Here is a 15,555-nt window from a genome sequence, read left to right as displayed (position 1 = left end):
CTGACCCTTGGGGTGACGCCCTCTAGTGTTTTCATGGCAGACTCAATACAAGGTGGTTTGCCAGTGCCTTCCCCAGTCATTACCGTTTACCCCCCAGCAAGCAAGCTGGGTACTCATTTTACCCACCTCGGAAGGATGGAAGGCTGAGTCAACCTTGAGCCGGCTGCTGGGATCGAACTCCCAGCCTCATGGGCAGAGCTTCAAACTGCATGTCTGCTGCCTTACCACTCTGCGCCACAAGAGGCTAATTGCCCTGTATTTTACAGTATGTTTGTATACAAACGGCAGCCTCAGCCGATCTTCCTACAGCGGAAGCGTAACAGAGAGACAGGCTGCCCTGAACATTGTGCCCCTGTCCCCTGCCCATTGCTCTTCTCACCTTGTGAGCTGCCCAGTCCATCCAGCCCTTGGCATTGGGGTCGATGTTGATCAGAACCAAACCTTCCACGGTGTTAGGATGAGAGAGCTGTGGAGAATCATAAGCTTTAGCATGGAAACAGCTCTCCTGCCTGTTCCAAGGGTTTCATGTACAGCGTTCCAATCCAGGTCTACGCACATCGCGGAACAAGGGGGCAAAGGATCGCATCACACCAGCAAATCAAGGAAGGGGGGAGGGGGAGTTATATCTCAGCCCTTTTCCCGGAGTGCTGGTTTTCTATTTCCAGTGTGCTTTGGGTTGTTTTTGTTTTTAAATGACAGAGAACATTTAAAAAATGTGGTCTCCTCCATGCTATGGTGATCCAGGTCATTTCAGTGGATGCGTAGGGACAGAACTCAGTCATCCCGAGGGCTCCCCTCTAAGGCAAACCAATATCACTTCCACATCTTGGATGCAGGGGGGCTGAAACAGAAGAAATTTTCCACCAGCGGAATGGAACTTTCCTGTTTTCCCGCTTACACTGTGGCCCACTGCTGTTCACAAAGCAGTGTTCTCTGGGGACACCAAGGAACACATTGAAGGGTGTCTACAGTGGGAAGGGGCAGAAATTGCCGGTTTAGTCTGGAACCAGGTGAAGGAAGCCTGGCTTAAAAGGGCCCCTAATGAAAACCATGCAAAGTGATGCACACTGGGACAAACAAAACTAAACGAACCTTCCTTCCAACTCTACCCATTTTAGATAGCAGGGAGAGGGGCCAAGAGGGAGGGATGGGGGGACTGAATTGGGAGTGACTTGTCAGAGGTTAGGGCGCAATGGTCATCCAGTTAAAAAAAGGGGGAGGAGGGGTGCCAGAAAAGGAACAGGAAGGGCATAAACAGAACGATGCCGCAGCTTCTTTCCTGCAAGTTTTCAAAAATTAATTTCTACAGGAGGGTTTAAGAAATCAGAAATGATATGGAGGCTCTGCTCTGCCCAGGAACATTAATAGACAATAGGTTCAAAAGGGACATAAGGAAGTATTCCTTCACACAACACAGTAACCTTTTGGAGAATTTTCTGCTACAGGAGGTTGGGATGACCCTTCCCACACCCCTTAGGTGGCTTTAAAAAGGCCAATTCAGGGACAACAGAGCTATTCAGTGAAGAAGAAGAGTTGTTTTTTTGTACCCACTTTTCACTACAAGAAAGACCCCTAAAGCAGCTTACAAACATCTATTCCTTCCTCTACCCACAACAGGCTTCGTGTGAGGTAGGTGGAGCTGAGAGAGCTCTGAGAGAACTGCTCTGAAAGAACAGCTCTAAGAGAACTGTGACTAGCCCAATGTCACCCAGCTGGCTGCATGCAGAGGAATAGGAATCAAATCTGGTTCTCCAGGTCTCCTTTAATGACTACATCACGCTGTCTCTCAGAAGATTGTGTGTATATTGGAGGGGAGTAGACAGTTGCTGCCCTCAGGTCCTTCCTGTTTGTGGGCTTCCAGGTCACTGGCTGAAACAGGATGCAGGACAAGATGGCTCTTTGGTCAGATCCATTTGTTTTTAATTATTAATCTTAATAATTTGGGGGAGCAGAGGTGCAATTTGATCTGCTCACAGCTCTGCCTCTCAGCCACGAGGCTGCAGTAGCTCATTCACAGGGCTTTCCCTAAATGCTCACAGCCTTCATAGATGCTTCTGCAGTGCCCCTTCCGAAATAGCTCGGGATGATCATTCATGTACATCCAGGGTTGCTTAATTCTGCCAGGCGAGTTCATGGCTCATCTGAGATTTTAAGCCAGTCCTGCGTCTCACGTGGCCAGCTTGGTGTCATGGTTAAGAGCGGAGGCCTCTAATATGGAGAACAGGCTTCCTCCTCCACCTGCAGCCATCTGGGTGACCTTGGGTCAGAAACAGTTCTCTCAGAGCTCTCTCAGCCTCACCTACCTCACAGGTTGTGGGGAGAGGAAAGGGAATGCGATTGGAAGCCGCTTTGAGACTCCATCGGGTAGTGAAAAGCGAGGGAAAAAAACAGCCCTTCTTCTTCACTCTTCTAACAGCAATGTGACACTAGTTCTCCAGGGCTGGCTTCCACTTCCTGCTGCATCTCAGTTCATCAGATGCTCCAGTTCCCACTTTGGCAGCACCCTGCATTCCCGTGGCCTGGGACGTAAAGGCTGGCCGCCCTCACAAGCCGGGCCCTTTTTCCCACGAGCTGACCTTACTACATCCATTTGGCACGGCCAGCCCTCTCACAGCCAGAGCTAAGGGGGTCCCCCACTTTCCTCTGTCCAGAGCGACTTACGCTGTAACGTGCCAGGACATACGCGCCGGCCCCCACTCCAATTCCAATGATGCTGGTGAAGCTGCAGGAGGGAAAGGGAGAAGGCCGTTACGATATATCCAGAGCAGCAGGCGCTCCCAGGCCACCTTGAGCTTTCTAAAGGCTTCTCGTTTATAGATATTTATCTCGTGCCTCCTTAAACCTCTTCTGAAAAGACACTTTTTAAAAAACAAGGTGACTCATAAGCTTATACGGCAATCCAACGAAGGAAAGTCCACCACCCTCCGAGGCAGCATATTCCAGCTACAAACAGCCCTCACTATCAAGAAGATGCTTTCTAATATTTAGGTGGGACCTTCTCAGCCATAATTTGAATCCATCACTCCTAGTCCTTGTCTCCGAAGCTACAGCAAGCCAGTTGGCCTCCTCTTCAAGGTGTCGACTTTTTTACGCAATTACACGCAGCTGTTGTATCACTTCTCTTCCCCAAGCTGCACATGCCCACCTCTCTCAATCTCTCCTCATAAAGGGGGGGGGGTTCTTCTCTGAGCTTCAAAAGGCGGAAAGGAGTGAAAATCCAGCCACGTCCCTTTAAAGAAGGCCTGGGAATGAGCAAAAGCTTCCAGGAATGGCAAGGGTCTCCTTGGCTAGAACAGTGCTCCCTGCTGCTTCTCAGCTGGCTAACGTGTGTGTGTGTGTGTGTGTGTGTGTGTGTGTGAGGGAAATGGTGCCAAAATGGGGGGGACGTCAGCTGAATACAGGAAGTGACACTAGTATGTTACCACTAGGGCCCCCAACTGCCCACAACCCCCCACTCACCCACCCCATGCATGCACACTGGCTACTGGGAGTAATGTGGCAGCCCTATCTGAGAACACAGTGGAGGTCTGATGAATGATAATAGGGCACAGACTGAGATTCCTTCAGCGGGTCAGCAAGAAACAACCGATATACCCCCTCCCTTCCATGACTCTGTTACATCAGGACAGCTATACCTGTTGAATTTCTCCCCGGCTAAAGACCCTGAACCTTCGTCAGGAAAAAAGGCACCAACCTGAGCAGGAGTCCAGGAGACAGTTGGCTCTGCCCCCAAATTACTTTATGGAGTGTTGTGATTTGACCTTTCAGAGTGAGCCGTTCCCTTTTGAGATGTTGGTGGGAGACTCAAAGTGCCTCTTGCTAAATGAGGCTCTCCCATCAAACCCCATGAGGACACGATGACTCTTTAAGCATCGGAAAGGTTGCCCCTTGAAGGAGGGCAGGGAGCGGTTCCCATGGGCCGCACAGGCTAGGAGCCGCAGGAGTGGCTTTAAACTATGTGTAGAATGGTACCAGCTAAATATCAGGGGGGGGGGGGGAATTCACAATCTGGGTAGTTCAGCAGTGGAATCGGCTGCCTGAGGAGGTGGGGAGCTCCCCCTCATTGCTGGTCTTTAAGCAGTGGATGCTTCAGGCCCGTTCCTGCATTAAGCAGGGGGTTGGACTACATGGCCTGTATGGCCCCTTCCAGTTCTATGATTCGATACCCACTGCCCCCCACACACCTCCCACCCGGACTCACTTGACGTATTGCAGGATGCAGGGGATCATGTCGGCGAGCTGGTCCAGGGAGGGGTACTGATACCTAAGCAAAGAAGAAGAAAGTGGGGGCTGCGTTAGACAGCTGGACAGCGTCCCCATCACACCCAGCCATGAGGGTGGGACGGGAGTGGGGGCTGGAAGGCTCACCCCAGAGGAAAGGCCGGGGCACCCTCCTCCATGCCCGGCGCGTCCACGTGGATCACCACGAAGTTCTTTATGATCTCTTGCATGTCCTCAAAGTGGAAGAGGGTGTCGAAGCACGAATGATCTGGGTGGGGACGGGGTTGGGGAGACAGAAGAAGGGGGTGTCAAGCTAGTCAAGGGCACGAGGCAGCGTGGTCAGACTGGCAAGGCCCAATAGATGTATGGTTTTTTTTCAAGGGGCAGCCTTATTTGTCGGGGGCCACAGTGATGCTGGGTCTGATTTAAGGTGCCACTGAAGAGGGGCCGGTGTGATTTTACAAGAAGCATCTGTTGTTTTTTCGCCCTCAGGTGTCAAAGTATTTCGGGGGGGTGTTCAGAGCAGCAGGACTCTAAGGCATGCCAGCGTTAAGAAAAAAGAGATCCTTATCTTTTTAGAATAAGGGGGCAGTTGGCCCTGTTGAAGGGGCAGGCAAATTCCACAGTGGAGTACTTTTCACATCAGAAGCACCAAAGCAAATATAAAAGGTAAAGGTATCCCCTGTGCAAGCACCAGGTCATGTCTGACCCTTGGGGTGACGCCCTCTAGTGTTTTCATGGCAGACTCAATACGGGGTGGTTTGCCAGTGCCTTCCCCAGTCATTACCGTTTACCCCCCAACAGCAAGCTGGGTACTCATTTTACCGACCTCGGAAGGATGGAAGGCTGAGTCAACCTTGAGCCGGCTGCTGGGATTGAACTCCCAGCCTCATGGGCAGAGCTTCAGACTGCATGTCTGCTGCCTTACCACTCTGTGCCACAAGAGGCTCATAAAAAAAGCAAATATACTACCTATTTAAAATTAGTTTGGCAGTGAAACCGGTGGGGCTGAAAACATCTGAATCCTTGTTCTTCTGTCATTGTAATAGTAATAGTTTAGAGTAAGTTAGCCATTTTTGTATAGAAGATTATTTGGAAACAAGTGTTCAAGTTACTAGTTTCTTTGCTTGAGTCCTGGAAAACTTAACTGGTTTTAATGTTCTGTAATGGCTACCGAAACTTTAAGGAGCTTGGGTTTTGCTTTAAATAAAAACTGTGCTTCTTTAAATAAAAACTGTGGTTCTTAAGAGAGCAGAGTGATAGAGAAAAAGAGAATAGAAAAGGGCCTTCGTTCTTTTAAAAAATCTGCTTTAACCTTTTCTGTTTATAGGTAAGGGGGTAAAAATGTATTATATTGCTATTAGCAGACTTGGGGACAAACTAGGTGTTCCTTTTTTTTTTTTTTACAAGTTAGTTGTCATTCAGATGGTAGCTGCAGGAAACGAAATTCCCAAGCCCTGCAGAACTGCATAGTATGGAGGGAAATGGGGGTCTCAAGTTCACCCCCACGCAGATTTCCTAACCCCCTGGGGTGTTAATCTGCCCCACTGGGGGCTGCACCTCCTTCAAGGCCATATCGAATCAGAAAAACAGCATAGTGGATGGCGGGGTTGAGACATCAATTTCGTTCTCAGCAGTTGTGGTCAGAGCATCAACTTTGAGAATCAGTTCAGAAGAATCCCAACCCAGTTCATTTAGAAATGTGATGCTTAGGTTGCTCCAGAACTGGCAACATAGTAAGTGTCGTCAAGGTCTGACTGGACAGACTGTGTGGACAGTCAGTCACCTGATGAGCAATAAGGGATGCCAGCCTCCAGGAAGGACCTGAGGATCTCCCGGAATTAGAGCTCATCTCCAGGCAACAGATATTAGTCCCCCTGGAGAAAAGTGCCGCTTAGGAGGGGGACTGTCTGGCATTACACTTCAGCGAAGTCCCTTCCCTCCCCAAACCCTCCACCCCCCGAAGTCTCCGGGTTTCCCCCAACTCAACCCGGAGTTGGCAACCCTATGAAGGACACGCAATCTAAGTTTCAGTAAATGTTGGTTCTTATTCTTCATGGGACTCAGGTGTGTGGTTCATTTGCGATGTGCGGGGTAGAATGCCGGAGAACTTGCATGCGCATCCAGCGGCAGAGGACAAGAAATCCACGTGAGCAATCAGAACTCCTGGCGGCTCGGAACAAAATGTCCTTGGGGGTATTCCAGCAAAAAGGAGAAGAGCTGTTTTTGGCCCCCCGCCTTTTCACTCCCTGAAGGAGTCTCAAAGCGGCTGATAATCATTTCCCCTTCCTCTCCCCACTCCCTGTGAGGTAGGGGAGGCTGAGAGAGCTCTGAGTGACTGGCCCAAGGCCACCCAGCTGGCTTCTTGTGGAGGAGCGGGGAATCAAACCCGGTTGTCGTCCAGATCAGAGGCACCGCACCAAGACAAGATCCTTTGTGGGTTCGGCGACCTGCCTTGGCAAGCGAAGCCCCCAGTTCTCCCTCGGAGGTGCAGGGACAGGGGAACAAAAAATCCGAAGGCCCCCCCACCCCCACCCAACAAGGTGGCGTTCCAGTCTTACGATTTTGTCCGACATCATGGTAGGTGAGGATGGCCGGGCGTTTGGGCTTGGGTGTCCCATGGATGGTGATGGTGACAATCCCGTAGGGTGTCTCCACTTGGTGTTTCTGGGGAAGAAAAGGAGAGAGGAGACACACAAGGGTGAATAAAAGCAGGACTGGGACTCCGAGTGCCGACCAGGCATTTGCAAAACAGACCTTTCTAGGCAATGTTAACGGCGCCATATTTCAGTGACATATTTTGCATGAATAAAGGCCCTGGTTGAATCCTTGGCTTTTCCATTTAAGGGACCTCGGAGAACAGGGCCGAGGGAGAGGATCTCCGGGCTGAGAAACAACAGAGAAACAGGCAATGTCAAAACTTGGGACTAAGCCATGGGCTATTTTGCTCCGATGTGCGAGGCTGTATCGAACGGGGGCTTAAAAGAAGAAGAAGAAGAAGAAGAAGAAGAAGAAGAAGAAGAAGAAGAAGAAGAAGAAGAAGAAGAAGAAGAAGAAGAGCACCAGGCAATGACAGCTATAGCCATGACGTTACAGAAGCATCGCTGCGCTCAACACAAAGGAAGGAACGTCTCTGTCTTACCACTTCCCCGGTACATTAGGGGGTTGGGTTGGAGAGAAACTTGGGTCAATATTCCAAACAATCCCATTTTGTTTGGACTTTAAAAAAAACCCCAGTTCATTGTTTATTCTCCCAGCCCTTCCTGCTAAGGCCTTATTGTATGGCACACAGGGACCTCAATGTGTTTGCAAGCGCGCAGAGAGACGAAGGAGGGCTGAGAGATTTGGCACCTGCAAATATTCTGCTCCAGAGCCTCAAGGACACAGGTAGGAGAAGGGGAAAGGTGGTGGTGGGGGGGGGGGTCAAAGAGACAGTGCAGAAGATAGACAGTCATGCTAAGAGGTGGAGCATCTGGACTTGTGACCCATAAGCAAGGTCGTCGTGGCCCAGCAGTGGGAACAGGGAGGAGCAGAAACCTACACCTCTTAAACCACCAAGCTGAATTAACAGATGGTACGTCTGGGAAGTCCAAAATCCCTGGAAATTCTCTCTCTAACTCTGCGGCAGAACCTGAATCCAGCCAGCCAAGCGCTGGGCCTATTAGCAGAGATTTCCATCCCGCTGGCTGGCCTTTGGGAAGACCGGTTTCCTGCAGCCTCAGTTCGTAATCCATAAAACAGGCAAAGGAGGAACTTACCGTAGCCTCTGTGAACTGCTGCTGCATCATCTAGCTTAACCCTATAATTAAAATGTTCCCGTTTTTTCAGACTGGGAAAGGGAAATTGAAGGATAGGGGCCCTGCCTACGAGGAGGCAGTGAGGTCATCCTTAAGCAGTGACGGGACTGACCTCTTTAGCTGTGCGAGGAGCAGAGATCCAACAGGTTCCTCCAGGTTGGAGGGGCCACCGGGTTGTCAGCGGGCCGGGAAGAAAAAGCAGGTCACTCCCACTCTCATGCCTTTGAGTGCAGCCGCCGAAACTAAGTGCTGAACCCTTCTGTGGCATGAAGCTAAGGCCCTGTTCCTTTGCCGATGCTTCAGGTTAAAAATGTGCAACAATCTGGGAGTCTTAAGGCGAAGCGGCAAGGGAAGCTGGAACTGAGCGGTTGAAATACTGCAGATTGCACAGCCGTGAAAGGCCCCGGAGCGTGGGAGGGGAAGGTAGCAGCTCTAATTCAAGCCCAGATCTGGTTTCCGCATGTCCACCTCGCTACCCGAGGAGGGGGGTGGGCGCGCGAAAACCCCCCGGCAGATGGCAAATTAGAATAGCGATTAGACTGCTAGAACTGGGAGAGGACAAGCTACAAAATCGACGCCAGCAAACAAGGGAACAGGCTGGGCTGGGAGCCAGGATTCCTGGGCGGGTTGCCACATTCTCCCCGGCGGGGCTCCTGTGTGCCTTGAACAATTGCACAACAGGCAGACAGTCAACCGATGCAGCTTTTCCCAGCCGGGCAACAGGAGAAGCTGTACTGGTTGAACTTCTGACTCATGCACAGGTTGTCAGAGGCACCAGAAGGGGAGCAGGGAAATATGGGTGGTAGCTCCGCAGGCGGCTCCACACATACCCTGAAGGCCTCCAACGGCTCCCAGGAAACTCATAAGTCAGCGCATTCGGCTCTGCTTACACTGACTCACTAAACTTCCCTCCCCTCCAAAGCCCAGTATTTATCCTTGCATTGCCATCTTTTCCCCTGACAGAGGTGCTGTGCCTCTTCAGCAACCTGACAGGTGTGGCTTTAGCCATCACTACAGTTCTGGATTAGGGAAAGCCGCCTGAACAAGATTTCTTCCTGGGCAATAAAACAACGCTCCAACTTCTACCAACCTTCTGCATCTGGTGACAATACGTGGAAGCCCGGAACGGAGGGTGGAGAGAGAGGGGACCCTCCAGGAGCCTATGGGTCGACTCTTGTCATAGCTTTTCTGATGTGCGTGCGGGGGTGGTTAATGCAAGTTCGGGGAGGGAGCGCCCGTTCTGCTCCTCGTAAACGGCACAGAAAGGAGGCGGGGAAATTACCTGGGCACAACCCTGCTGAAATTCGGCTGCTACCTGTTCAGCTTCCTAGAACACAGAGAAAAAAAGGAAGAGGGGAAGGGGAGACAGACAAAAAGTGCAAGGTGGGAAGAAAGTGAGGAAAAAAGTATCAGGGGCGGTGAGGTGGGGGTGGTGGTGGGGTTGGAGCAAAGTAAGTCCCTTCCCTGTGCTGAGATGCCTAAAAATCATGGTGGTCATGGTGGTGAGCAGATCTAGGGCATGATAGTTTCACCAGAAGACTAAGGTCACTTTTGAACTACAACCTAATTATCATAGGGGTCTTCTGCTCTGTCCCAAGCTGTCCTCACTCAATGGGGGAGCACAGAGGATACTTCTTGGGAAAGCAGAACTCCTCCCCCCCTTCACATTCAATGCAGGAGGCTAACCATTTAGACTAACTACCTACTAATTGCAGAAAATGTAGCCTGTAACCAACCCAGTAATGGATAGGGAAATGTAACGCCTCCTAATACCCCTCATCCTACTACAGGTCCCCAATTTGCTCCTCGTGCCATTCCTGAGGGTCCTGCCCCCCAAAAAAAGCAGTATATTGGGGAGGTCTACGGGCTGCTTTGGAAAGGAGACAGTGGGAAGGTTCTGTCCTCTGATGGAACTGCCTTTTGTTAGCAGAAAATTCAGCCTGGATCCAACACCCTGGTCCTTGTGAGTCGCACTGATAGACAAAGAAACCTGGGCCCATTCCGCACACATAGGATAATGTACTTTCAAGGTGCTTTGGCTGCTGGATTTTCCTGTGCGGAACAGGAAAATCCACTTCTAAAGTGCATTGAAAGTGCATTATCGATTGTGTGCAGAATAGGCCCTGCATTATTGGCAAGGAAACATGCACTTTTGCCAGGTGCCCTGGGACATCCTGTGCACAGCGAATGAGAAGCTCCTCCCCTTTCAGGTGATGCTTCGAGGCCAACGTGTACATCTGGACCTTCTTGCTAGAAACGGAGTAGGACCTCATTTGAAAAAAAAAAAAACAGGCACTAACTGACGGGGCACCTGCGCCTTTAACAGCTGTCGGACAGACAGACACGCAGAAACTGGAACGCCCTGCATCATCTGCCCCAGATGTTGCAATCCCAGGCGCCCAGACAGGAAAGACGTTCAACCGGCAGGCCCGCTGCTGGTGGCATACAAAGCGATTAGACCGACATCTAAATGCAGCCCGGAGTTTATTAATAGAGACATCACAAGATCACTTCAGTCAAGTCATTGTATAATATAATTTCATTCCGTTTATTTATGTCATGCAACTCTGGCTAAGGTTGCCAGCTCTGGGTTGGGAAATGCCTGAAGATGTTGAGGGTGGGGCCAGGAGTGGGCGGGGTTTGGGGTGGGGAGTGGCCTCAGTGGAGTATAAAGCTGTGGAGTCCTCCCTCCAAAGCAGCCATTTTCTCCAGGGGAACTGATCTCTTTAGTCTGTAGAGGTGCTATAATTCCAGGGCATCCTCAGGTGCCACCTGGAGCCTGGCATCCCTAATTCTAGCCCATCTTTTGACCAAACCGATCTATTTACTATCTCAAAGGCCTTGTAAGCCTAAGAAGGTCTACTCAGTCCTATTCAACTGGGCTAACTCTCAGGAAAATGTCCTTTAGGGATTATACTGTAAACTAGTCACATTACATTTAAATAAAAATGTCTATTGTTTTTGGCACGATAAAGAAACATAAAAAGGGTGGGGTCCATCCAGCTTTTCGGCTGGCAATAAAGGAAAACCAGGTCCTTTTGACCACCCAAAATACTACTCTGGGGATCGTGAGAGTTGCATGGACAAAAGCCATGTGGGACGGAGGTGGAGAACTGAACAAAATGGAACGGGAATGCTGCTTAGAGTCAGCCCAGTAAAATCTGATTTGTCCACTGCCTGGGTAAACAGCATGGCTCTTGACACCCAAGAGATAGTAAAATGAGAACAGGACAAATGTAATTGGTGAAGGGCTGGTGCAATTGAGGGGCCACCACAGAAAGTGACCTTCCCCACGAAGGTCTTTCTCTTCAGAAAATGGAGCCACTGTTCATAGTTATCCAGGAAGAAGAAGAAGAGTTGGTTCTTATATACCGCTTTTCCCTACCCGAAGGAGGCTCAAAGCGGCTTACAGTCGCCTTCCCATTCCTCTCCCCACAACAGACACCCTGTGGGGTGGGTGAGGCTGAGAGAGCCCTGATATCACTGCTCAGTCAGAACAGTTTTATCAGTGCTGTGGCGAGCCCAAGGTCACCCAGCTGGTTGCATGTGGGGGAGCGCAGAATCGAACCTGGCATGCCAGATTAGAAGTCCGCACTTCTAACCACTACACCAAACTGGCTCTCACCAAACTGGAAGGTTTATAAGTGTCTTCAAATATCACGGAAGCGGTAAAAACCTGAATGTTCATATCACACTGTTGCAACCGTAAACAATGTGCGACTGTTTGGATTTCAGGGCCCCTCTGTTAGATTACTTCTCATGCCTTTTTCTATTGTCCTTTGGACTGTTGTTTTAAACATTTAAATCCCCTGTTAGTAAACAAGAACGGACTTTCTGACCCCTCTAAGGTTTTGTTTCTTCTGACTAACTGTATTCCTATTGATCATGGGGCGATTTTGGGGCAGTGTGCCATAAGGCTGCACCCAAAAAAGGTCAGGGCATTCATTTTTTAAAAGAAAATATTATCATTATTCCCAAATTATCCTATTAATTGTTATTTACCTTAGTTTATTTGTACTTTCTCTATTTGACTTGAGGAATATTTTAATCTGCTTTATACACCATTAAAGGATTGATTGACTGACTGACTGACAGATTACGGGTAAAAATGTCCACATGCAGTATTCGCCCACAAGAGTTACAGAAAGACAAGCATATGGCTGTTCAGGCCTCGGAATATGATTATATACTTATCTGTGAATCATCGTAGCAGAATTTTAAAAGAATTATAGGTCCATCTAGCGCTCGTTTATCCTGCCCTCCCCCCAAATAGTTCAGTGTGACCTACATAATTCTCTCCTCTTCAGACCGTTTCCGCACGGGGAAATTTGTTGCCCCGGCTGCCGTATGGGAGTACAAATCTAGGATGGATGAGGTGCACTGGGCCAAATGTTCCCTCGTGTGGGAGCATGAAGAGGCAAGGCAACTTGCCCCGGCTTAAACTCCAGCCGGCAGCCCAGCATGAGGTCTCCAGTGTGGAAATTTTATTCTCGTGACAATCTTGTGAGGTAAATTATGCTGTGAGAGAGGAATTGGCACAAGGTAACTGAACAAATTTTGAGGCCAGGGGCACCCTGAAGACCAACCGAGTCCTATTCAAGGTATGAGCTTCTGTGTACATGCCCACTTCTTCAGATAAGTTACTAAGATAAATGATTCGCTGCAGGATTCGAACCTGGGTCCCCTGGGCCTATTCCAACACTCTAGTTGTTTTGGCACAGTGGCTTCATGGCTGAATGAGGATCTGAGTGTCCCAAGGGCATTTTTATCTCTACGCCATTCTGGCTCTCTTGATAGAGTTAGGACGGGAGCCATCTTTACCAATCCAGAGTGCCTCAAACAGGAACTGTTCTTAATGGGGGTTGCTGGTTTTTCTCAGTTGGTCACTCTAGATTTGCGTGACCTTGGAGCAGCCGCACACGCTGAGCCACCTCACCGATTGCCGTAAGGACAAAACGGAGGAGAGGAGGACAACGGAAGCCGCTTTGGGTCCCCATCGGGGAGGAAGGCAGGTTATAAACGAAGAAAACAAATTTAGGTTTTTGCAGTTGCACTGCAGAGGGAGAGGGAGAGAAATACGGTAAGCTGCCCTCTCCCTCTTGTCCATTAACAGAGGTCACCTATACAGAGAACCCGGCATGCAACAGTTTTCATGCTGATAAGACAGGATTGCCTGCTGATAGCTGTAGATCAAGTGGCTGCGCAAAGAGCAGCTACAGATGTTGGTTTAAACCTTGGCAGCCTTCCCGCTGTGAAAATGCAGGCATTTGATTTGGCTTAAGTGGTCTTGTTAAATCTCTGTGATCAACTCTGGCTGAATTTAGATATAGATCTAAGAAAGGCCTGTTGCAAGTTGGCATCTTCTTGGGTCGGGGTTAAATAAGAGAAAGCAGGCGGCAAACAGGCATGGCAGAGACTTGCTTTCCCTCACTGCTGCAAAATTCTTTTCTTTTTTTTAATGTATCAGTTTTGGGAGGACGCCTTGGACCCCTCTGGAACTATAGGGCTCAGGACGCCCTTTTTAAGTTCTAAGAGAGGACTGTGGATCAGTGGCAGAGCATACACTCTGCACGCGTAAAGTCTGGCTCGGTCACCCTTAGGGTTGCCAACTCTGGGTTTGGAAGTTCCTGGAGACTTTGGGATGGAGCGTGGAAAAGATGGGATTTGGGGAGAGCAGGAATTCAACAGGGGATAAAATGCCACGGATTCCCCCCTCAAACGCAGCCATTTTTCTCCAGTAGAACTGATATCCATGACCTGGAGGTCGCTGTCATTCCAGATCTCCAGTCCCCCCCCCTGTAAGTTGGCAACTCTAGCCAGCTAAACCATCTCAGTTGGAGAAACTGGGTAAGGCATGCGTCTTGAGCCTGGAGAGGTTGCTCCCAGCTGCAGCTAGATAATATTGGGCTTGACGGGACCAAAGAGCTGAACTAGGACGGCAGCCTGCACTACAACCCACATTAGATGATTAAAAGGAAAGAGGGGAAACGAGGGGGACTGGAAGACCTGAGGAACACTGGAGGGGCGGAGGGGGAAGAGGCGGGGCAAAGGAAAGCTGGAAGAATCACATCCTTTGGCTGACCTTGCCCGGATCAATTCCTTCCAGGGCTCTGAAGAGCGGCTTCTCTTCTGTGATCTGTACCTCCTGGAGTTCCGTCATGGCACCTGGAGCAAAACACACAAACATCAAGCTCCGTGTTGGCTCATGGCTGTTTGAGCCTGATCAAACATCTTAGGAATGGGATTCCGTTCCCAATCAGCCCTAAAAGATGAGGTGGATCCAACCAGTTTTCTCGCCCAGCCTCACCCGTTTCCTCTCCTAACTACTGTCTTTGTCTCACATGACGTTCAAAGGGGACCCCCTTCCTGCTATTTTCACAGCAGAAAAGTAGGCTGGATCCAACCTGGTGTGTATTATCTCCGGGCCAATTCACACACGGTTCACTGGATGAGTGTATCATCAAGTGACAAAAGAGCCATTGTGGAACTAATAATCACAAATGGAATTGTGTAGCTCCTCCACTGCATGTTCACGAGCCAGCCCTCCAGTGCAAAGAATCCAGTGAAGCAAATCAGATACCAGCTCACAATCTTGCCCTTAAGCAAGAAGACAAGTATCAGACTTGATCAAATGTGTCTTCACCTATAAGTCTCTTGCATGCTCTGAGTGCAGGAAACGAAATAGATCACAATCCATTTAACTACCAAGCACCAATTCTGAACCCTGAAAATTCCTAGAACTATTTCTCAAGGAATAAGTAAAGAGCTTTTTTCCTCCTGCAAAATTTCTCGAATTATGTGGATTTCCTTTCCAAGGAGACTTTAAGAATCTGTTTGAAATGTCATAACCTGTGCAAGGTTTTTCTCTGCTAATCATCTGAAAAGGAATGTAGATCAAAATAAAGGGAGGGGGTCGGAGAAACTAAAGGAATGTATGCAATTGAGTAAACCTGTATGTTGCATAGTAAAATCAATATAAATTCTACTCTAACACGGTGAAACAAACCTAACGACTTGTATATGGTTTACTAAAAGAACTGAAGATGAATTTGTAAAGATTTGCATGCAACTTTTAAAATGGAATAACAAATTATAATTTAAAAAAATTTATAGATGTAGAAGAAAAGATAAATAGCGTGCTTTAAATAACCAACCTACATACTACAAATAGTGTTATCATTCTCAGATTTTGATTCAACTTTGTGAGGAGAGACACTCTCATTCTACAGGGACACAGGCAAAACGTCAATTCTCCAAGGACACATGGGAGGTGTAAAAACATTTTCAATTTTTTTTTCTGCTTAGGCTGTACAGCATGCAACGAGCAAATGTTTTGACAATGTGCTTATTTGGTATGTTTTACTCCTTTTCTTGGTGTGGCAGTTAATTTGAATTTAAAAAAAAAAAGAACTCGCTAAATGTTTAATTTTCGTTCTCCAGTTTTTGTGGGCTAAATCTTTGGGATATAATATACCTCACACAAGTCTCGCCTCATTGGGGTATCTGATGGCATGCTTGCTGTTTGGTGTTGTTCATG

At 48.8% G+C, this 15,555-nt stretch overlaps 1 protein-coding gene across 9 annotated transcripts in view; it reads right to left on the bottom strand.

Annotated features, from left to right (window-relative positions):
• NDRG2 (NDRG family member 2) overlaps positions 1-15,555 on the bottom strand; it is a 40,561-nt gene that overhangs the window by 17,167 nt on the left and 7,839 nt on the right. For 4 of the 9 annotated variants that reach the window (XM_077315724.1, XM_077315731.1, XM_077315726.1 and 1 more), the window contains exons 2-8: positions 14,101-14,183; positions 9,301-9,345; positions 6,783-6,888; positions 4,369-4,489; positions 4,202-4,264; positions 2,662-2,722; positions 380-466 (exon numbers count right to left, since the gene is read on the bottom strand). In XM_077315724.1, the coding sequence (XP_077171839.1) occupies positions 380-466; positions 2,662-2,722; positions 4,202-4,264; positions 4,369-4,489; positions 6,783-6,888; positions 9,301-9,345; positions 14,101-14,178 (561 nt within the window). In that variant the 5' untranslated portion in view covers positions 14,179-14,183. Of the gene's footprint in view, positions 1-379; positions 467-2,661; positions 2,723-4,201; positions 4,265-4,368; positions 4,490-6,782; positions 6,889-9,108; positions 9,346-14,100; positions 14,184-15,555 lie in introns of those variants that run through there. The other 5 variants (XM_077315728.1, XM_077315733.1, XM_077315729.1 and 2 more) reach the window with 2 other exon arrangements.

The sequence above is a fragment of the Paroedura picta genome, chromosome 16, assembly GCF_049243985.1.
Source record: "Paroedura picta isolate Pp20150507F chromosome 16, Ppicta_v3.0, whole genome shotgun sequence".
NCBI lineage: Eukaryota > Metazoa > Chordata > Lepidosauria > Squamata > Gekkonidae > Paroedura > Paroedura picta.
The sequence above is the reverse complement of the archived record's forward strand: the minus strand, read 5'-3'. Positions and strand labels throughout refer to the sequence as shown.